A 23,864-nucleotide genomic window follows, 5' to 3' on the forward strand; every position below is an offset into this window, starting at 1 on the left:
CAAATTACTAAACAAAAAATGATATCCTGAGAAAAGTGGATTTTGAGGGGTATAGCTCCATCGACCTCCATTCATTCTGCACTCGTCCTGTGAGCGCCCTCATATGGAACCAGAGTGGAACTGCAACCAGTTCAGAAGCCGAAGTTTACTTAGAGTGGAAGTTCACCCCTTATTAGACATTCTCTGGCCCAATGGAGCAGTATCAGACTCATATTTTAACTAGCCTCTGAGTATGACGACGTCAGGCTAATGATCATTTGATGTTTTCACAGACGTTTTGTAGAATTTAATTCAAATAAGTGAGCTAAGTGAGCTAAGTGAGCGGATAACGTCAACTTTTGGTTCCAAAAACGGAGGTAACTTTCAGGGTATAGTAGCTTGTTTTAATAGTGCTTTATATATAGATATAACAATATATATAATATTGTTTGCAATCTGTCACGCCCACTAGAGCCTCATCAAAGGTCACACATGCGCTGAACACCTCTGAAGTAAACTAACCCTGGCTGGAACAGAACCTGCTCTGGAGCAGTTATGTTCAAAGAGTAAGTTGCTATGGCTACACATACCCTGAAAGTTACCTCCGTTTTTGGAACTGAAAGGTGAGGTTATCCAGTTTCTGGAATACCCCCCTGGATGGCCTTTTTTTGTGTGTAAATAAACTAATTCTGCTGTAACTGAGATCATTTGCTCCTCTTCCCTTGTCTGCACTGACAAGATGTGACATGAACCGTTTTTTTTTTTAGATTTATTTACTCTCTTTAATCATTCTTCAAATCATTTTATTGATTTACAAAAAAAAATCTATGTGTTTGAGTACCTTATACAATCAAGTTGAAATCTATTTCATTCTTAGCAACATTTGTGGTGAATGTTTTAAAAATAATAATAATATAAATAGCTTATTTTTGCTTGCATTAGATTAGACGTATGCTACCATCATAATTCAGTCAACGGCGCCCCACATGTTATGCGTCGACCATACGCAGATAGGATGCGCAAGATAAGCGTCTGCGTTCTCGTAGCGCAGTGACAAAGCTCTAGAAGACTCACGTCTACACTAAATGTAGTCATCCAGGGGAGCGAGCAGAATCACTCCGAATGTAGAGAATTCATTTATGTGTGTGGCTTCAAATTGAACGGCGTTTCCTCCATCGCCTCAAATGGCTGTTGCGTTCTGCGTTAAGATCAGTATTCTGATGGGGCTGCTTTTCGGACAGGGTCAGCTAGCTCGATTGTACACTGAAGAGGACCCAGTGGTTATACTGAGCAGCGACAGCCTGAAGCAGTCCGTGTCCAACTCCTCCAGCGCCTGGCTGCTTCAGTTCTACTCGTCGTGGTGTGGCCACTGTATCCAGTACTCGCCTACATGGAAAGCACTGGCCGGCGACGTGAAGGGTAGGTGGATTTTGATCCTCTTCCTGTTTATGCACTCTTTTGAGGAAGAACACAGTATCGAGGCATTCACTTCAGGCACACATCGTGTTTCCAAGGAATAGTATTGACAGAGTTAATTTGGGGTGATCACCCTTACTGTGGAGGTGGTACCATATGGTAGTAGTACCATGGTACTTTTTATATATTCCGTGGCACCGTGATTGAAAACCATATTGAATTATCCAAGAATACCATGGTACTGTCAGTAGACGTGGTATTGCAAGGCGTTTATTTATATAGCACATTTCATACACTATGGCAATTCAAAGTGCTTGAATTGGACATTGTCATGATGGATGTCCAAACATGGAACTGCCACGATTAATTTCCAGAATCAGAGTATTGACATCATAGTAGGCTAACTTTACTTGTTTGGTTATTTTGTTTTTCCTCCTGATAGAGCTGAGTGTCTTGTTCTACCATAACTAGGCTATCCTATGATGATACTATTTCCTTGTACATTGTCACGTGTGTTTTAATGAGGCTCACAGTGTTGTGCATTTGGCCTTAAGTACACACATGGAAAGTCGATAATCCCCCCTGGTTTGTTTATACACCTGCATGTAAATCCACAGGTGTTGCTGACTGTTATCTGTATTTGTCACTGCGACCAAGGCCTTCATTTTAACCCACAACACACAATCTTATTAGATACATGTCTCCAGGTGTACAATATAGGCTATTTACTTTAAGTGATATTTTAATATTCAACAATATTGATCTGCCTGCATTGACACCAATATATGAGAACTGAACTGAGCTTCACTGTTTTCTCCAGGCTGTATACATACATGAACTAAATTAATAACTTTTTTACAACAAAAATGAATCCTCACTGAACTTACTTAAGCTGGACTATGACGCTATTTTCTTCTAGAACTGCTGTACAGGAGAAACAAACTTTGTTGCATTATTTTTCTGTTATCACTGTAAAGGTGCTTTGAAACTATCTGTATTGTAAAAGCGCTATATAAATACAGGTGACTTGACTTGACTTAAAGTCACCATTAAATCATGTGACCATTCTTATTTTTATGGAATATTGCAGAATTTATTATAAATTATGTGACACAATGCACATCATATTCTAAAAATTCATGTGCCCTCCTAATCTTTAATCCAAGTAACTTCTCATCCCTCTTGCAACATCTCTTCTCTGATCACGATCCAAAGATCCAGTCAATTCCTGATGGACAAGGATTACGTCTCGCCCTACAATTTTTCTTATTCGTGAAGTCGTTTCACTCGGCTATACGTCACAATAGAGAAGAAAAAACAATTGCACCTTCCGTTTCATGCCGACTTTAACTTCTTTCTTTTTTTATCACTGAAAGGAAATCCTGCAAGCACTTTAGTATTTTTATATGAGTTGTTATAGGGACCGATAAATGCAAGTGCAGATCATCCCACTGACTGTTCTGATCAAATAAAATAAACAGTTTTTACTAAACAATTAAACAGGTTTAATGCATTTTATGCATTGCCTTTCTTACAGGATTGCAGTGTATCGCAATATATCGTATTGTAACCCCTGTATTGTGATACGTATCGTATCGCCAGCGACATCTTGGCGATACACAGCCCTTAGAAGTAGAAGAACCCATCTTTTAGAAGTTTGAATATTCCAGTGCTTGTTCATTGTAACTGCATAAAAGAGTGATGATTATATTTATTCCGTTTTTCCCCTTTAGTGTTAGATAAAAGACTATACAGGTTATTCACAATATTGTCAATACTGCAGGTAGAAAGCTATACAGGTTTGTAATGACATGAGGGTGAGTAAGTGATGACAGAATTTTCAATTTCATGTGAACTAATCTTTTAATTAGTCTTGCAGTATAACAGACGCAAGTACAAATTCTCTCAATATGAGATCATACAACTGCATGATAATTATACAATAATTTAAAATAAATCATCAAAAGTTAGAAACATGTTTAAAAAGTCAAACCACAAAGTTTGTGTTTGTGCAGGACCTGCAGGTGGTTTGTGAGTTTATCAAAAGCTAAGCTAATCATTAGTTAAATCATACAAATTTTTAATAAAATAAAATATAACATCTACCAAAATGATTAAATCTTTAATTTTTTTACATGCATGTCATGATGTGACCAGTAACCAACATCAGAGAACATGAATGTGATGTGGGGTACTTCAAGCGCAAAATGTCAACACCCCTGATATACAAATAACATTAGTGGTTTTAAGGTTCTGATATTTTGCATGATCTAAAAACAAGAACTCAACACATGTAACCCTACCAAATTCATCCTGCTGATGAATTTGATTTTAGAGGTTTAGACCACTCAGACCCAAATATTTGAGTGCTTCTCTTAGCAGCTCTGGTTGGATGAATGAATGAGGCATTTATATAGCACTTTCATATCTACTGTACACCCAAAGCACTTTACAATCATATCAGGGATTGTGGATGGGGAGAGCCCACCTCTATCAAGCTGTGGCTTCCAAAGCCATTCTGAATAAATAATGAGATTAGCATTAACTCTCAGACCTTCTCAGAGCTACAAGACCAGCCTAATTGCTAATAAAAATGCTTAGACAGTAGCGCTACAGTACGTGTCTTCCGTGCTCTGAGCTAAAGGACTGATGGTGTTCTGGAGGAAGCCACTTGTGTTGTGTGCACTGTGCAGTGAAGGATGACGGCAATTGAAAGGTCACTGTAGACTGACACATTCAATTTAAATAAGGGCGAATGCATTTAACACCTTGTCGCAAAGATGCTAAAAGTGGTAGAGCTGTGAAATTAGGGAGGGTCAGTTCTCTCTCCCAGCTTCAGCGGTCTCTCTCACTGGTGTTTGCTGCTTTACGACCCTTCCAAAAATGGTGGCACCGTGGTAAAGGGATTGTGACCTACAGTACAGTGACGTTCAAAGTCTGAGATCAGTAGTGAGTTTTTAGTTGGTTGGTTCCATTTTTTTCATTTCAGCAACCATTTTTGTTGCTACTAATTATATTTAGTTTATTTAAATTATAGAGTCAAGGGAAGCTAAAATATGAATCTTAAGGAATTGTTCACCCAAAAATGAATATTCTGCCAAAAATGTACCTACCCTCAATTCATTCCGAACTTGTGTGACTATATGATTGTTTTTCTGTGGAACACAAAATAAGATATTTAGAAGAATGTTGGTAACTTAACTGTTTCAGTGACCATTTTTTTTCCCCACTGTATGGACAAAATAAAAATCCGCCAAGACATTTCTCAAAATAAAAAAAAATAATGACAGAATATTTATTTTTTGGGTGAACTATCCCTTGAAATATTTCTTCATTTTCCATAACTTCTCTGTTTTATTATTATTATTATTAAAAATCCTCAAAGCTTTTATTTTTAATGTTTGAATGGGATTTTAAATTCCAGATTTTCAATTGGCAATGGGCATGCAGATTTTTTGGTCTATGGAACTGAATGATTACCATATTCCTGTACTAAAATAACTTATTCACGTGTTGTTTTTTTGTTGGACATTATTTTAAGAAGTACTGTTGACTCACAAATATATGTGTCATTATCATATCATACGGTATATATGTTCTGGAATGCCATGCCTTGCTTTTCTTCTCCAGTGGACTGGGAAAAAGGACTAGATGATTGTGGCCTTTGGATGACTAACGTTGCGAGGACAAGTCTTCTGTTGAATGCTTTCAGTCTGCCTTTGTTGGCACAAGCTGTCGGCTGGGTGGCTCGCGAGTGGCCGCCTACCAGCTGTTACCTTCACAATGAGGGTCAGATGTCCCTATTGTGAGGACGCAACCCCGCTGTGCATTCCCCCACACATCCTAAAACCCACAGTGTCCCACCCTCAGGTGAAGAATAGAGGGATAAAGTGCTCCCGGCTGTCCCTCCTCTCTCTCATCCAAACATTTTTTAAAAAAAGCTGCTTTCATCACACCCCATCTGTTTCATCTTTCGGAGACAGGTTTTACAGCTGTTCAGAGTTTATGAGTTTGCATTGAAAACAAACCACCTGGCTCCAGAAATGCAGTGTGTAAAATCTTGCTTTGAGGGAGTAAGACTATATTTCGTCTCACAAAGTTTTAGTGAGAGACTTAATATCTACATTTCTGATGTCAGATTTCAAAACCACGTTGTGCATCAAATGATTTTAGGCTTCCTGCCAGAGTTCCTGTCCACTTAGGCTATCTGGCAGCTGTTCGGGGTGCCAATACCGATAAGACATTTTAGCGTGTACGTCAGCATGTGTTATACAACACAAACAAGTAACATAACTAGGCTCAAGTCTCTACAAACGCTCATTTACCTCTTTGCATTGCAGCTGTATGCCTTTATTTCTGTTTAATAATGTTCTTTTTAGACATTTCATTCAAGTATTGATATCATTTGGTGCTTTATCACTCATATTAATTGGTCACACTTTATATTGTATCTTTAACTACTACATACTTGCATAAAACATTTTCATATTGTGTTCATGTTGTATTGCAAAACACTTTTGATGCTATTGAGGTGGGATACGGGTAAGGTTATGGGCAGGTTTCATGGTATGGGTATGGTTAAGTTTAAGGGTGGGTTAAAGTGTAAGGGAAGCATCAACAGTGTAATTATAGATGCAATTACAGAAATTAATTTATAGCTGTAATTACTTGCAGGTATTTTTTAAATATAAGTACGATGTAAAAACATGTATGTACACAATAAGTGCATTGTATCAAATGGTTAATTTAAATGTTAGTAAATATTAGTTAAAGACACTTAATATAAAATAGGAATATTTGATTTTGGTGATAGTTCACCCAAAAATGAAAATTCTGTCATTATTTACTTACTCTCGTGTCTTTCCAGCCCCCTAAATCATTTGTTCATCCTCAAACACAATTGAAGATATTTTTTAATGACAGAGAGATTTCTGTCCCTCCATTGAAAGTCCTTTTCACCAAAACTTTGACGTTTCAAAAAGTTCAGAAGGTGAACTATGCAGTGTTGTTTTTGGCAGCACTTTTAGTTTTAGTCTTAGTTTTAGTCTTTTGGACGAAAATGCTTTTTAGTTTTAGTCACATTTTAGTCACTTATAAATTTGATAGTTTTAGTCAAGTTTTAGTCGACGAAAACACAAAAAAGTTTTAGTCAATTTTAGTAAATAGGCTTAGGTTTGACAGGTTGTAGGAAGTGTTGCAATTCATAATTTTTTTGTGTGAAAAATAACCCCTGAAATGATTACTTCTGGTGAATACTGTGGAAACTAATTGATACATTTAGATAAATATATTTCATATAGCATATTATAATACAACTTATTAGGCCTAATGCCTTTATATTTATAGAATAGCAAAGTAGGCCTAATCAATATACAAGACTGAACCACATAGATGTGAAATATAAAGGCTATCATGATCATTTTGCCAACAATGAACCATGGATTTGTTTAGTTTATAATACGTTTTATTTTTAACTTAAACAAATACAATAACATTCAAAACTCACCGGCTTAGACTGCATTTGAAGAAAGATAAACACAACAGTTTTCTGTAGCCTTCTGTGCGAATTTATTCAATAGAATTATTAGATTATCTCCTGATGCGTGCTGCTTAATATCACACACTCCGCCGTGACAAACGAAAAAAAAAAAAAACGCGACGGCATATGGTACAATTGGCCTTGTATTCATTGTCCCTCACGCATTCCAGCCACGGGTATTTTAATCCCATTCAATTTTACATTTCTGTGCTCTTTTCTTTTTCGCCGGCTGCTCGGAGGTCATTTTTACATTTCCCGCTGTTGTCACTTGTCGTCATCGTTGCTACGATACGTGACTCACAATGACTGAAACGAAAAGGGCATTCTCTGATGATGTTCCAAGATGTTAAAAAAGCTACGCTGATCATAGACAAACAGGGGGAGAAATTAGTATCTACCGCACCGTCGGTTTTTTTTCTCATAGCCTACAAATGTCTTTGTTCATAGTCTGACATATTAGAAGCTATGTGTCTGTCATGGATTTGCACTGAATTAATTCTCAAAAATACGGAACGGAACAAGACTTTATTGTGTCAAATACGTGATGATTCAACCGTCAGACGTGTAATAATTTTCGTTCCATCTCGTCTCGTCAACGAAAACTCGAAAACGTCTCGTCATGTTTTAGTCACCTTGGAGCCATTTTTAGCTAGTCATCGTCGCGTTATCGTCATAAAAAAAAGGTGCGTCAACGAAATCATTTCGTTATCGTCATCGTTGACGAAAACAACACTGGAACTATGTGATGAATTTATATGTGAATAAAAGCATAAATTAAATTTGTTCATCATATGAAGTGATTGGGAAAATTTGGATTAAACCGCTCGATTCATATGGATTACTTTTATGATCTTTTTATGAACTTCTTGTAGTCAGTTTTGGTGGAGGGTTTCTTATGGGTTTGGAACAATATGAGGGTGAGCTAGTAATTGACGACAAAATGTTTGGGTTAACTATACCTTTAAGTTTAGATGTGTTTTTGAAATATGTGACCTGTTTCTCTACTCTCATAGACTGGGCACAGGCCATTCGTATTGGAGTTCTGGATTGTGCTCATGAGAAGAACTTCGACATCTGTAAGGAGTTTGGAATCCACTTCTACCCCACCTTCAGAGTATGTTTGTGCAAATTGTGCTATTTATTCGTTCAACAGATTAAACCTATACAATAAATCTGAGTCTTAACTAGGGGCTTGGGATATTGCCAAAATCATTTTAAAGGCCCTCTGAAATCAAAATTTAAAGGGATAGTTCACCCAAAAATGAAAATTCTGTCATCATTTACTCACCCTCAAGTTGTTTCAAACATGTAAGAATTTCTTTTTTCTGCTGAACACAAAAGAAGATATTTTGAAAAATGTCTGTAACCAAACAGTTGATGGACCCCATTGACTTCCATAGTAGAAAAAAAAAACAATTCCTATGGAAGTCAGTGGGGTCCATCAACTGTCTGGTTACAGACATTTTTCAAAATATCTTCTTTTGTGTTCAGCAGAAAAAAGAAATTCTTACAGGTTTGAAACACCTTGAGGGTGAGTAAATGATGACAGAATTTTCATTTTTGGGTGAACTATCCCTTTAAGTTTTTTTAGCTTTTAGTATGAATATCTTAGTCTTAAGGTTATGAATAAGCTGGTGTGTTCCAAAACAATGACAAAATTCGTATTTAGGAGATATAAGCATTCAAAACTTAGTCTCTCACTTCTGCTAAAATGGATCACAGATTTTTATGACATCACAGCGGACTTCAGCTGCTCATCACATCTTCTGTCCAATCAAATGCTCTGTAGAATCTAACATTTCATCAGCGCTTGGTTTCGGTTCCATGGTGTTGTCAAGTACGACTTTCAGTCTGTGAGGTAAACTAAACGCTATTGGCTATTTGAAAAGGGGGAGGGGCCATTCAATATGTCCTGCCTTAGCTTCCTGTTTCAGTGGAAATTACCTCAACACATACAAAGCTGCGCGTTCCAACGCACTTAAGTGGGCCTTTAAAAAATACTTTAAAAATGAATCTAAACTGGGTCATTGAATCATTCACTCACCCGATTTGTTTAAAAACACCGACTCATTCAGTTAAGTGTGTTGCTCAGAGATGCACAGCAGTTCTGCTGTGATTTCGTTGGCGAAATAGAGCAAAAATAGACAATCCTGATAATATTGTGTCAGAAATGTAACTCAATGTGACTCGATAATGTCAGCTGGCACATCATTAAAACAACAATTGTGATATTATTGTAGACCACCAGGGGTATTCAATTAAAGTTCCAAGATGTTCGGTCTCTATATTTCCTTACCAGTGTAGATCTGGATAATACTTTTCCATCAAGGCAGCCATAGTACTTTATATAAAAAATATATATATATAAAAAAATAAACACTCATAATAGTCATTAAAGATGAGAATCTTGGACCCAGAGAGCCAAAACAGTGATTTTACCCAACAATTTACCCAAAAAAGTTAATATTTCGCCCAACTGGATATGAATATAAAAAGGTTAGATCAGATGTTTTAACAGGCTTTTTTTATTATTTTACATTTAGACACCTTTGTCTATGCCACGTAGAAGGCCATGGGACTGAGAAAACATACTGGGTTTACCTCTTAAGAAAAGAATAGACCATTTTTATATTTTGCTCAAAGCAATAAACTACTAAAACAAACAATGTACATAATCTAATAATCAAAACTCTCATCATGAGTACAAAACAAAGTTAACTAGTAATTTAAAAGTTTTTTTTTTTTTTTTGTCTTACCTTGCCATCTCAAAATAATTAGCCAGATTCTAACATTGTTTATTATGAAATGCTCTTTACATGCTGATTAATAATACTAAATGTATGAAAAAAGACGCCACACATAACTTGTCTCAAACCTGGTTTAGTTAAACGGTCAGAGTCATTTGTATGGCAAATAAAAATAATTGTATTTGCTGCATTCTCGTTTTCTGCTACTTTTGTTAAAATAACCGCGTCGTCAGCAGCTCATAGCGAAGGAGCAAGAGAAGCAACGCACACGGAGCGGAAAGGGCTTGAATTAAGCACTTTTGGCTCTAGAAAAAAACATTATAGATACAGCTCCTAAAGATCATTACCATAAACAACCATGAGTGCTTGTGGTGTGAACTGCTCCATTGTTTTTACGCGCTGCTCACTTTAATCTGGTGAACCAAGGTCTGGGCGGAGCCAAGGTCCGCCATTTGAATAACACTGTTTTAGACGATACTACACACACCTAGTCCTAACAAAGCTTGGTTTTTATTTTGTGGCATTATGCTGGTTAGCTCCGCCCATAGTGAAATCTCATTGGCTCAAACTTCTGCTATACATTCAACATAAGCAGCTCATAAATTAAGGATGTTACAATAGTCTCCTAGTCAACTAGTTTTCTAACAACATACTAGTAAATTAGAGAGGGTGACTAAATTATTTGAATTTCGATTTATTTTATTATTTTTTTTAAATGAGATGGTCATTTCATTAGCGTGCTGACAGATTCTGTGCTTTAGCTGTCAGACAGTTAACAGAGTACAAAACCTTTCAGAACTGTTGCATCTTTATATTTGTTTATTAAATGCAGCATGTTCCTTATACTGTTTATTCAATGTCCTGTCGCAATCTCTGCATTTTAAAATTATGTCAAGTTAACTTAACAAAACAAGATTCCTGCCTTCTGTTCTATTTTGTTGTGCTCTTTTCTAGCTGTTGAACACTATAACACGTATTATCTATGTCTGATTGAGGTCAGGTATACCTGAAACCAGGGTAACCATACTGTAGACAAATGTATTATTACACCCTTGACAAATGTATTATTACACCCTTATCAAATTTCCAAATTGCCAGAAACATGCCTGGTTTTGAAATGGACACACATAGGACATGTTGTGTTTGTACTTTTCATTTAGGAATAATGTCTTTTTTCTTTTTTAGTATTTTAAGGCACATGATACCACAAATGATTTGGGGAAGACATATCGAGGTGGGTTTCATAATTTTTGCTCTGATTATAATTGAAAGGATTGTTTCAGTGATTATTATTATTATTGTGGATTTAACTTGTATTTCTGATTTTGTTTTATTTGTGTACTGTTAGGGGCTGACAGAGAGCTGCAGACAGTGAGGCAGTTGATGGTGAACTTCCTCCAAAACCACACTAGACAAAACTGGCCTGTGGGCTGCCCTCCCCTTGACCCTGTCAGGTGCCCAAATCTACTATTGTTTACATGTTCAATTCCATCTGCGTTTAAAATTTAACATGTTCTGCTTCAAGAGGGACGTTTAGAGATGTTTGTTTAGTTTCTAGACATAAATGCAATGTGTCTCAGTTTCCTATTTAAAAATATTGAGTTTGTCATATGTTGCAGGTCTGAGGACATCCTGTCCTTAATGGGGAAGAAAATGGAGATCTATACTGCAGTTATAGTTGAGGACGGAGACTCTTATATAGGGAGAGAGGTATGAAAAACAGATAAAATAAAACGTTTTTGTAGGAAAGCAGTATAAGTATCAGATGTCATCATTTACTCACCCATATGTCATTCCACACTAATGTAATTGTTATTGGCTGATATTACTTTCATTTCAATTTTCATTTCAAGCATGATGTGTATATATATATTTTTTTTATTGTAGCAGGCATAAAATCATACATAAGAATTATACTGCGGCACTTAAGGGCAAATTGTTGTTGTAAGCATTCATGGCTTCAGTTGACACATGCCTTAATTCAGATGTGTATGCCATTTTGTTTTATTGATACTAAATGTGTATGAACTGTAATGTGCCCATTCCAGGGTAAGTATTGTGTTTCAGCTGAATCGCTGTACAGCTATAGACAGGAAGGAATGCAAAATCATGGTTTCGTTTCTCAAGGAATGCATGAACTGAGTCTTTGAAACATTGAACCCTCATTCTGTTTACTGGTTGTAAGTGGTGTGACTGATGTTTTTTAGTGACAAAAGAACTCTTTATGCCTTTCTTTTGTAGGTTATAATAAATTATGATCCAGTGTTTCCCACAGGATTTTGTGAGACTATGGGGGCTCACATAAAACTATAATGTTGTACATTTTAAAGTTAAATTCCTCAATCTGGTGCACTTTGAGAGTTCAGCTCCGACCGTTCAGTGTGCAAATTGAATGAAGAAAAGATTCTGTGCATCGACTTGTATCTGAACTTTAACGGGGACTCGATCTTCTTTTTAGTTGTGATATTGTTTCTCAGTCATCCTTACATTCACACTGATGTTTTAGGAAGCCAAACAATTAGAATATAATAGTAATAATTAGTATTTTTTTTAAAATTATTATTATTATTATTATTCGTATGACAGTAATAGCCTATATATTATAAAATCTGTGAAAACAGGTTTACAAACGTGCCTCATAAATCTAGTGAAACGCTGTAATCAGCTGTCCACAAAATGTTGGAAATTATGCAAATATTAAAAATAATGAGTAACTTGTACCCGCTACAATTCCAAATGCACGCTAAACTGACAGCACATGCAGATATGGAGTTCACTGCATTGCATGAGCAAAGTGCACACTTCCCAGTGCAAATACACTGTAAATACTTATTTAATTAAATCAAAGTCTTTTGTGATTTGATAAGGGCACAAAGCCATATCACGCCTCACGCCTTCGATTTATTTCATTTGACAGAGATTTTGCCAAAGAAATGGTGCAAGAAAAAAGATGGTCTTATGGTATTATGAGAAGTTTTAATATATGTTGTGAAATTGTGGCGGCACAGAGAAGACTATGGTGGGCCACCAGAGGTCTAGGTAGTTAATGGGAAACACTCATGATCTTTCACAATGTAAAATCTTATTTGTAATTTTACAGTATGGTGCAATGGGGTTTAAAACAGGTATAAATGAGGCAAGGGGCAATTTGAAAAATAAATACGAATATGGTGATTGTTGTTAGCCTCCAGTTTCCATGATCTGTGCACCATTATTTCAAATCAGTATGATTTGTGTGAGAAACAAATAGAAGTTTAAGTTATTTGTTATTCAGAAGAATATGAAGATTTCTTCAATATTATCAAAAGTGGCACATCAATGATACACAACAGAACCAAAGTCTTGTGTAGCTCAAATGGTAGAGCATGCCACTATCAAATTCCCAGATTAATGTCCAAGGAAATAAGTTCTCCTAACATGAATGGACCAGATCAGACCTAGTGGAAGCAAGGAATGTAGATTGTTCCCTTTCTGTCAGTCATGTTCGACGTTAGGTCATTACTGACATTAGGGGTCTTACTTCGGAGCCCCAATCACCTCTGAGTTTTACAAAATTGGCCAGTGGAATTGTCAAGTGGAATTTTCATGCCTTGCCACTCCCCCGGACAAACGGGTATATAAGATGGTGGCCTGCATACACTCATTCGATTTTTGCTTCAGAGCTGAGTGGTTGCTGACAGCGATTGCTCTTCCAATCGCTCAAAGAGCTTAAAAAGAGGAGAATCTCTCTTGCTGGAAACCCTATGGCATTAAGTGCAGTGGTCCCCCCACACTTGCCCAGCAGTTTAAGGCAGTCCAAAAGCACACAGAGGCCAACAAACACATCATGCCCCGGCATGATACTAACGCCACCAGGATGCCGAGGCCTGGCCCCCAGTCTGCTGGTCTCCGAGTGCGTCCCACTGTGGCTTTTACACCTGTTCCGGCACAGCCAGAAGCTTTAGTTTAACCCTTATGCACTATTTGTTTTTAATGTAAACTCAGGATGTCGGGGTCCAGAGACCCCAGGCAATAAAATGTGATTTTGTAACATAATAATTTTTGTGTGTGTGTGTGTGTGTGTGTGTGTGTGTGTGTGTGTGTGTGTGTGTGTGTGTGTAAAAATGTAATATCACTCACTTTGTTTTTCCTCTACATTTGTGCAGTGTTTTGGGGATTAAAGTTTTTTTTTTTTTTTTACATTTTATATAAATAACATATATTTTTTTTAAAGTTGTTTTTTATTAAAAAACAACTCTTTGTGTAAAATTCACTTAAAAAAAAAGATCCACATTTCTCATTGTCATTCATGGAGATGACATGGACAATATGACATGGTTTAATTGAAGATTGCTGCCATCAACTGGAGAACAAACACTTTTAAAATTAAAATAACATGGAATTTCAACTTCAGCCAGTAGATGGCTTCAAAGCATTACTCAGTGGCTCATTGTATACATCTTTTCACAAGTTTTTTTTTTATTTAGATTTATGTTAAGACATTATAAAAAAATTTCTATTACAATAAAAAATGACTCTTTTTCAAAGTTTAGCTTTTATTTGTACGGAAGTATAATTGCCTCTTCACTTCTATGTATTTTTGTTCCATGTTGTGGCTGATTTCGTTTTTTTGTTGTTGACAAATATAAAAAAGTATATATTTTTCTCCATTTATTATTATTATTATTTTATTTAATTTTTTTTGAACACTGCAAAAATGTAGAGTAAAAACATTACTAAAGTAAGAGATATTACAGGTGTTTGTAATAAATGACATTATGTTACAAGATCACATTTTATTGTCTGGGGTCTCTAGAGACCCCGAAACATCCTGAGTGTGACTTTTTTTCATGCTAACATACAACCAGATATCATTACAATAATTTGTTTTGTTTGTAGAGTTAGCAAGTGTCATTTGGGGGTAAAACAAAAGACCCTGAATAGTGCCTCAGGGTTTAAAGAGTTCATTTCCATTGACCAGCGGTACCCAAACTTTCAATTTCCTCGTCTCCTTTTCGCTGCCCCTTCGCGGGTATGTCAGTTGTCCCACTGGTGCCGCTCACATGGAGCCTGGGAGCCTGGCTAGCGCTTCCCAGCCCATCCAGCTGGCTCATTTGGACAATCAGACTCGGCTACGCAATCCAGTTCGCCAGGCATCCCCCAGGTTGAGCAGCGTCCTATTTACCTCTGTGGCAGGCAAAGATGCCCTTGTCCTGCGAGCGAAGATTGAGGTCCTGTTGGCAAATGACACATAGAGCCTGTCCCTCCAGCCAAGCTGAAGTCAGGGTTTTACAGCCCTTACTTCATCGTACCCAAGAAAGCTGGTGGGTTAAAGCCGTTCATGGATCTGTGAGTCTTGAATTGTGCCCTTCACAAGCTCCCGTTCAAGATGTTAATGCAGAAGCGCATGCTCACATGCGTTCGCCCCCAAGATTGGTTTGCAGTGATTGTCCTGAAGGACACATACTTCCACGTCTCGATTTTGCCTCAACCCAGACGTTTCTTTAATTTGCTTTCGAGAGTTTAGGCGTACCAGTACAAGGTCCTCCCCTTTGGGCTGTTCCTGTCTCCCCACATCTTTACCAAAGTTGTGGAGGCTGCCCTTGTCCCTTTAAGGGAAGTGGGCATTCTTAATTATCTCAACAACTTGCTCATTCAAGCTCACTCTTAAGATTTGTTGTGCAAACACAGGAGCCTGGTGCTCAGGACCCAGTGCCCCCTTGTGCAGAACATCTCTTTTCTCGGAATGGAGTTGGGCTCGGTCAATATGAAGGCGCGTCCCATGAATGAGCGCGCATAGTCAGTGCTGAACTGCCTGAATACATTCAGGGGGAAGACAGTGGTTCTGCTGAAACAATTTAAGAGGCTCCTGGGGAATATTGCATCCACAGCCGCAGTAACGGCGCTTGGTTTGATGCAAATGAGACCGTTTAGCACTAGCTGCACAGCCAAGTCCCGAGATGTGCATGGCGCCACGGCACACATCATGTGACCATCACACCAATCTGTCGCTGAACTTTCAGCCCTTGGTGTAGGACCTTGCTTTTCTACGGGCCAAAGTGCCCTTAGAACAAGTGTCCAGACACGTTGTTGTCGCGTTGGCTGGGGGGCTATATGTAGCGGGCACACAGCCCCGGGCTCCTGGACAGGACCTCGACTGTAGTGGCATATCAATTGCTTGGAGTTGCTGGCAGTGCTACTCGCCCTGCGCCGGTTTTGGCCACTTTGTAGCTCCAAACCTTTCCAGGTAGGACCTACCGCAGAGATTCGTCCATATGTAGCACTGCCCTGTGGGTCAGTCCATATGTGTATATGCCACATGTACCTCCCTATGGGTAGGATGTGGCCTCACTTTTCACCCGGATTAGGCACGCTTCCCCAGTGTAAAAAAAAAAAAAAAAAATCGTAAAATGAGCTGAGGCACTCTTTTCCTCAAGAAGGACTGTTCAGCTTACATGGGGTATTGGGAATGTTACGATTGGGCGAGGTCATTTTGTTACTGGCACACTACAGCTTGCCAGCATCTGCTTTGCTTACACGTGTAACGCAGTTCAGTAGTTGTGTCACTTTATATAGGGACCTCTAATGTCAGCATCGACATAATGTCGAACGTGACTGATAAAAAGGGAACATCTCGGTTACTGTCGTAACCCTCATTCCCTGATGGAGGTAACAAAGGCATTATGTCCCTCCTGCCACAACCTTGAACTACCCGCTGAATGGCCGGAACACCATCTCTGGATGCAGGCCGCCATCTTATTTATCCATATGTCTGGGGGAGTGGCTAGGTATGCAAATTCCACTTGCTAATTTCATTGTCCATTTTTTGTAAAACTCAGAGGTAATAGGGGCTCCCAAGTAAGACTCCTAATGTCAGTATCTTTGTTCACTCCATCAAAGGAACAACGGTTACGTCAGTAACCGAGAGTTTTATTTTACAAAGCTATTGTATCGTTTTATGCACACCACTTTTAAGGTACATTTTTGTCCTTTTTGGAGCTTGATTGTTGTAGTCCAATTTTGCTGTGTGAGTCTTAAACTTATTTAAATTTTGGTTAACACTTTACAATAAGGTCTCATTTGTTAACATTAGTTAATGCATTATCTAACATGAACTAACAACTAACATGAACTTAAAAATATAGTTACGTTTAATAAATGCTGTAGAAGTATTGTTCATTTTTAGTTAAAGTTAACTAATTCGGTTAATGTCAACAAATGAAACTTTATTGTAAAGTGTTACCGAGTTTTGTTTTTATGATATAATTCACATTCTACAAAAAAAAAAAAAAAACTCTAAAGCTATGCTATGTGTGAGACAGAGTGGAATGCAGAAAATTAAGTATATCCATGCCTTTAGACAATTCAATAAACCAGACTTCTTTTGTGTACCATGGAAAAAGGAAAATAACATAGGTTTTGAACGATGAGTGGGTGAGTAGATGATGATCTAAATGATCCCTTTAGGCATAATTAGTGATGCAGCTAGAATTGTAATGCTCTAATTTAATGCTTTATCTTTTTTTTTAACTAGGTAATTTTGGACCTAATGCCATATGAGGGTATAGCAGTGAAGAGAGCTCTGAGCTCAGACAAACTTCTAATGGAGAAACTAGGGATTAGTTCAGTTCCCTCAGCATACCTCTTCCATCCCAACGGCACACACACTGTGATGAATGTGTACGTTAACAACCTCTGCTAAATTCATTGTTGTCTACCAAATAGAAGCCCTGTATATGCACAGTTGATATATTTTTGCTTGTGTTAACAGTCAGAAGAGGCTACGCTTTTTCTTCTCCTCCTTCCTAAAACTCCTCCCTGGAGTCCACAGGATGCAGTCCACCTCATCCCTGCTGCAGCGTCCTCAGCCTGGAAATAATGGGCAGGGAACCCAGGTGGAGTGGAAAGAGTTTAAAAAGTGAGTTTTTTTAATACAGATACTATGGTTAAAAAATTTGGGGTCAGTAAGATTTGTTTTGTTTTTTATTTAAGAAATTAAAGGATGCATTAAATTAATCAAAAGTAACAGTAAATACATTTATACTGTCACACACTATTTTTATATAAACTCAATGCTGTTTTGAACTTTGTTCATCAAAGAAACCTTAAAAACATATCATAGTTTCCACAAAAATATTAAACAGCACATTCTCATCACTGATAATAATAAATGTTTCTTAAGCACCAAATCAAGTTAGAATGATTTTTGAAGGATCATGTGAAAATTCAGCTTTGATCACAGGAATAAATTACATTTTAAAATATATTCAAACAGAAAACAGTTATTTCAAATTGTGATAATATTTCACAATATTACTGTTTTTACTGTATTTAAGTAAATGCAGAGTAGGTGAGCCTGAGAGACTTCCTTCAAAAACATTTTTAAATCTTACCGGCCCCAAACTTTTGACCAGTAGTGTATATTTGCAGTAAAATGTTAAGTAGTCCAAATGTCTGAAGTTTAACAGTTGAAATGAATGCCCACAAACTTTTTACTAGCTGTTGATTTAATTTTAAGTAAGACGAGGTAACCAGTATTAATATTTCTTCAGGTCTAAGGTATACATGGCAGATCTGGAGTCTGGCTTACATTATCTACTGAGGGTTGAACTGGCCACCCACAAGACCTTAGAAGGAGAAGAACTAAAAACCTTCAAGGACTTTATAACAGTTGTTGCCAAGGTAGTGTTTTAACACAAACACAACTTTTTCTGTGCGCTTGAGCTGTCTTCTCACACTGAAATTGTTTTCATTAGAGCTTTCAAATTTACAGGGTTGTATCTTACTTGGCCCCTTTGATTTTAGCTATTTCCAGGTCGCCAGTCTGTGGTGAAACTTCTTGAGACGTTGTTAGAATGGCTAGTCAGTTTACCTTTGGAGAAGATCCCCTATGACGCTATTCTGGACCTAGTTAACAACAAAATGAGGGTAAGAGTGTCACCCATTAAACAACTTGTTCATTGTCAGACCACTGCTGCTTCTGCTATTAAAAGCTCAATATACCTCATAAAGTCTCTTTACCTACTGACATTTAAGTTTTTAGTCATTTTTTTGTATGTGACAGGAGCATAAATCAGTTTGTTGGTGGTTTTAAAGTGCTCTGTTTGTATCATTCTCAGATATCGGGCCTGTACCTAAGTGAGCAAGTGCAGTGGGTTGGATGCCAGGGTAGTAGTGTGGCACTAAGAGGATATCCCTGCTCCCTCTGGACACTGTTTCACGTTTTGAGTGTGCAAGCTGCCAACCGACCTGACGCTTTAGCCAACACTGGTATGAGCAGGGAAATCCCTTCCTCTATCAACCAGAAACATATTGGGGATCTCATCAGTTGTAATTGTGATTGTAGATAAGTAAATTGAAGCTAAGTTTTAAGTATACATTTTGCTGTAATATAAGCTTATATATGTCACTGTTTGTGCCTGTGGCAAGCAGAACAGTCATCTGGTAAATGTTTTCTATTAGTTCATGTTTCTACATTGTTACAATTAATTTAAACCTACCTCCTCTCAGGGTTTGAGGATGATCCCTTGGCAGTGCTTCAAACCATGCGGCGCTACATTGGGACCTTCTTTGGTTGCCAGGAGTGTGGGAAGCATTTTGAAGAGATGGCTCAGGAGTCTCTGAACCAGGTCAAGTCTGTTGATGAGGCAGTACTGTGGCTGTGGAGAAAGCACAACCAGGTTAATGCAAGACTGACAGGTAAGACAGAAAGGGATTTAAAGTAAAATGACTGCATTCCAAAATGTGGGTGCATTTAGGGTCTTGCTCCATCTCATGGGTGACATAGTATATACTCTACTGATTAAAACTTAAAACTAACTTTAATTACTTAAAACTAATTTTTTCAAGAAATTAATACTTTTATTCAGTAAGGATGCATTAAATTGAATAAAAGTGACTGTAAAGACATAATGTTACAAAATATTTCTGCATAAATAAATACTGTACTGAAGGAAAAAGAGAAAAAAGGGTAGGATTAAAGAAAGAACAATATAGAGAACAAGAAAAATATGAAAGAAGACACAGGGCAAGAAAGAAGAATGGATAAAAAGACAGACAGAAAGAAAGGAACAACATGGGACATGAAGAGAGAAAGAAAGGAGGACTGGGAGAAAAGGAAAGAGACCAGAAAGGTGAAAGAAAGTAATACAGGAGAAGGAAAGGGAAGGGGAATACAGAATGAAATCAGGATTTTATGGAAAAGATCTATATATGTAGATAATAAAGACAAGAAGGAAGGATGAAAAAGAAGCACAGAAAGAAAAGGAAAGGAAGAAAGAATGATTAGGACTGGAAGGAAAAATAACAAAAAGTAAGAAAGGAAAAAAGACATGAGAAATGTAGAGAAAGCATGTCTGGAAGCAAGAAAAAGAGAAATGACGTGAAGGAAGAAAAGGCAAAGGGAATAGAAAGGAGGGAAGACGAGAAGAAAGAGAGTAGAACATAAAGGAAAGAAAAGACAGAAAGGAGAAAAGAGAAAAAAATAAAAATAATTATACCTGATGAAGGAATGAAAAATGGAAAGGAAGAAAGAATAAAATTAGGACTGGATGGGGGGGAAAAGGAAAATGGACATGAAGGGAGAAAGCTAGAAGAATGGGAAGCAACATAAGAAAGAAAGAAAGGGAAAAGGCAAATGAAGAAAAAGGACAAATTACATTAAGTACCAGAAGGGAGGAATAAAAAGGAAGGAAAGGAAAGAGAGAATGACACATGAAACCACGTCACCCTCACAGTTGATTGCACTCTTTATGCAGGCTCAATGAGCGAGGACCCCATGTTTCCTAAGACTCAGTGGCCTACTCCTGATCTCTGTCCCACATGCCATGAGGAGCAAGATGGCCTTCACGTCTGGGATGAACAGATGGTCCTGGCTTTCCTCAAACAACACTACGGTGCTTCCAACATCTCCCCAAAATACTCCAGCAGCAGCCAACCAGAGCCAGGCCCTCCGGCTCTCGACAAACCCAAAGCCATAACCAAACCTAAAAGCAACGTTCACCTCAACCAGAACCTAAAACCTTCTCCTGAGAATGTTCCTAAACATCAGAAGAGGACTGGTATCAATGGTGCGGAAGAGAAGCACTCTGGTGTCCAGATAGAAGCCAGACCAGGGATGACGTTCCTGGGTCTGGGATTCTCCAGCGTGGACATGAGTCTCTGCGTGCTGCTCTACGCCATCTCCTGCGTCTTTCTCATGTTCATGTTCTTCTTCTTCCGCTTTCGCTCAAAGAGATGGAAAGGCAGAAACTACCGGCCTTACGTATAGTGGCGGAATACTGAGATGGAAAACTGTGAATAAGGTGCCAAGTGTTGAAGGAGACTTTTAATTTATTTAATTATTTTAATTTTTAGGGGGTGGGGTGAGCGTTGTTGTTGTTGATGTTTTTATGACGTATTTTGTAATCAATAACTTGACTAATGATTGATGAAAGCTCTGCTCAGGCCTAGTTGTGTACACAAGGTGTTAGCGAGGATTTCTCAACCCTAAACAGAGAGGATTATTTAACATGAGAAACTATTTTATTACAGTAAAAAGGAACAACCTAGGTCAAAATATATTTTTATGGAATATTCTACATTATTTATCTAGATTTTTATTGAAATAATATATCCTAAGTTAGTTTCTCATAGGGTATATATTGCTCTCGAATGTCACTCTGTCCCCATATTTCTAATTGATGGTCCTAAAACACTTGAGAAACTTGATTTATTCTGTCTCTCAAGGTCGCTAGCTGAGAAGCCAGTGAAACATAACACTGCCAGTCAATGACCAGTGGAAAAACCCTCGGTTTTGTTACTCTCATGGTCCATTGAAATCTGTTATATAGGCTGCTTGAACTCTGTTTTTTGTTTTGTTTTTTTACTCTGCATGTGAAGTCACAAGAAGAGCTACAGTGGCACATTATTATTATTATTGACTTGAAAAGGTGGAATTTTTGATATTTTTTTTTTTTTGAAATCTGGTTGAAAAGCTTCATAAGTGGTTTATCGGTGTAACTCTGCAGCAAGGGATTTATAATATCAATTGAAACAGTTGAAACTTTGTTTCCCTTTTTTTTTTTTTTTTTTTTTTGATTGCAGGGATCCATTTGAACTGGAACTTACATTTAAAAAAAAAATGGTCCAAGACACTGTAACAATTCATGCATTTTGTTGTAGAGCTCCTAGAATATGTTGAACCCTAAGGGAAAAGATTATTATAATGTATTCAGAGGATTCCTGATCACAGACCATTCATTGTTCAATCACTACAGCAGTATCTGGATTCAAAGTTCAGAATTGAAATGTGTTGATATTGTGAACTTTTTTTTATCGTTTAATCCGCATTTGATTTGTGGACTGATTTGAGGTAATGTGTTCAGCTCATGATTTTACTATCTATCGAAGCAGTGTTAATGGAGACCTGAGACTAAATATTTATGAAGCATATTATTAAAAAATGTGGCTTCTGTGTTGTGACAGTATGTGCACATGGCCTTCTAAGCTACTCCAAATGAATGGCTATTAATTACATTGTGTTTTACCATTATTATTTCATTACGTTTTTTTTTATTACTTCCTGTACTTTTAAGAATTCTATTTTTATGTAAAGATTTGTTTTTTTTTGGGGGGGGGGGGGGGGGGTATTCTGTATATATGTAGTTTGTCCTTACAGGGGAGTTGTATAAAGAAGTTGTCTTTCAAATAAAAATGTGTAATTCCTGAGTTCATAACTACTTTTCTGCTACATGGGGTGTAAAACATAGGGTGTAAATGTTTCATTTTGAGATGCATTTTCTGAGCAGCAATTCTTAAATGATCATTTTCCAGGAGAACAGTTGAATGTGCCATTCTGAGAACACAGTGTAACTGCAACTTAAAGTCTAAGCACATTGATAGGTCATTCAAGTTTTCTATTGCTGTAAATCTGTGTCTACCCTCTAGGAGGCAGTATGGAGTCTCCCTTTCTCCACCAGCTCAGACTGCAGTCTGTTCTCCCCAGGGACATCATACATGTGACCATACTAACACTGTCCATTACTAGAGCTCCAGCTGTCAACTTAACAGATGTCTGCACAGGCACTCTTGTTTCCAAATGTAAACTATCTTATGTTCATCTCTTCAGACTGGAAGAGGACGTTTTCCTCAATGTCTGTGTGCATTTCACACTGGAAACAAAAGTTTGAGGGCAGTTTCTTCTAGAGACAAGTTAATGTGTCACGTTTTGCTTTATTCCAGGCTGACACAGTTTCACTGCTTTTAAAAAGACAGACAGCTAGAATCAAGTTTTGCAGCATTCGCAGGGTGTGTGTCTGCAACACTTAATTGATTTATTATAATTTTTTGCTGTTGATATTAGACAGAAGACTGGAACATGGCAGTATATCTTTGATAGCGCTGACTCACGCCGTAGCCCGTCGGCGTCTCAGCGTTAAAAGCCAGCAAATCAGAGGCGGAAGCACATCGCCTTCTTCCCCACTTTGCTGAGAGACGCTGCTTTACTGCCCCACTGCTCTGTACTCAACACTTACTCGCACAATACAGTCTTTGAGCCATCCATCTAATATGTGCCACCTTAAAATGCTTCTCGGTTTGATGTACTGATCTGACATTCAGGGCAGCTTTGAGGCTGAGTCTATCTCTTTTCTTTCTCTTATCGGTTGAGTATCTGTCTGATGTCGTGTTGGCACATCTGATTGGGTATGCAGACTCTGTACTGAGCATGCCAGCCTGTGACAGGGACTGCAATGCAGAGCTGCTCTCCTGGCACACACCATTTGTCTGCCCTTAATGTAAATAATCCTGAGCACGGAGCCGCTCATGGCAGAGACGGCTTCTGATGGATTATGTGTCTACACACGTTCGGGTTGGTGCATGCGGGGGTAAACGCTCCCGTTCTTGTCTTTTCTTCGTGTGGTGATGTTCAAATAAAAGTGAGCCATTGCTCTCTCTCTCTCTCTCGCTCTCTCTCTCTCTCTCTCTCTCTCTCCCATTCTGCCTTGCCTGTCTTTTGTCTTCATCGCACATGAACACGTTTACTCTCTGCAGGGCAGTTATCCGCATCAGGCTCTCTCTCTTTCTCTGTCTCTTGCTCGATCTCTCTCTCTCACTCTGTGTCCTTAAATGACTTTCCTCCAGTCTCACTCCCTCCCCCTCTCTCCCTAGTCTCTGTGTCTGTGCCTATAGCCTCTCTCCCCCTTTCTGTGACATACAGTAGATGG

At 38.0% G+C, this 23,864-nt stretch overlaps 1 protein-coding gene across 1 annotated transcript; it reads left to right on the plus strand.

Annotated features, from left to right (window-relative positions):
* Positions 1–1,040: 1,040 nt before the first annotated feature.
* On the plus strand, positions 1,041–22,263 carry qsox2 (quiescin Q6 sulfhydryl oxidase 2). Its single transcript, XM_084414932.1, has 12 exons — positions 1,041–1,398; positions 7,948–8,048; positions 10,867–10,915; positions 11,030–11,135; positions 11,301–11,391; positions 17,195–17,340; positions 17,432–17,578; positions 18,213–18,342; positions 18,466–18,588; positions 18,780–18,930; positions 19,171–19,359; positions 20,418–22,263. The coding sequence occupies exons 1-12, from the start codon at positions 1,164–1,166 to the stop codon at positions 20,927–20,929; spliced, it is 1,980 nt and encodes a 659-aa protein (XP_084271058.1). The 5' UTR covers positions 1,041–1,163; the 3' UTR covers positions 20,930–22,263.
* The last annotated feature ends 1,601 nt before the right edge of the window (positions 22,264–23,864 follow it).

Source organism: Rutilus rutilus, assembly GCF_951802725.1.
Source record: "Rutilus rutilus genome assembly, chromosome: 7".
NCBI classification, from domain to species: domain Eukaryota; kingdom Metazoa; phylum Chordata; class Actinopteri; order Cypriniformes; family Leuciscidae; genus Rutilus; species Rutilus rutilus.

What these genes read in the sequence shown, in the direction of transcription:
- qsox2 (XM_084414932.1), top strand. Translation starts at nt 1,164, where the DNA reads ATGGCTGTTGCGTTCTGCGTTAAGATCAGTATTCTGATGGGGCTGCTT. An exon ending in ACTCTTATATAGGGAGAGAG is followed by an intron (nt 11,392 to 17,194) that starts GTATGAAAAACA and finishes TTTTTTAACTAG; the next exon opens with GTAATTTTGGACCTAATGCC. An exon ending in TTATAACAGTTGTTGCCAAG is followed by an intron (nt 18,343 to 18,465) that starts GTAGTGTTTTAA and finishes CTTTGATTTTAG; the next exon opens with CTATTTCCAGGTCGCCAGTC.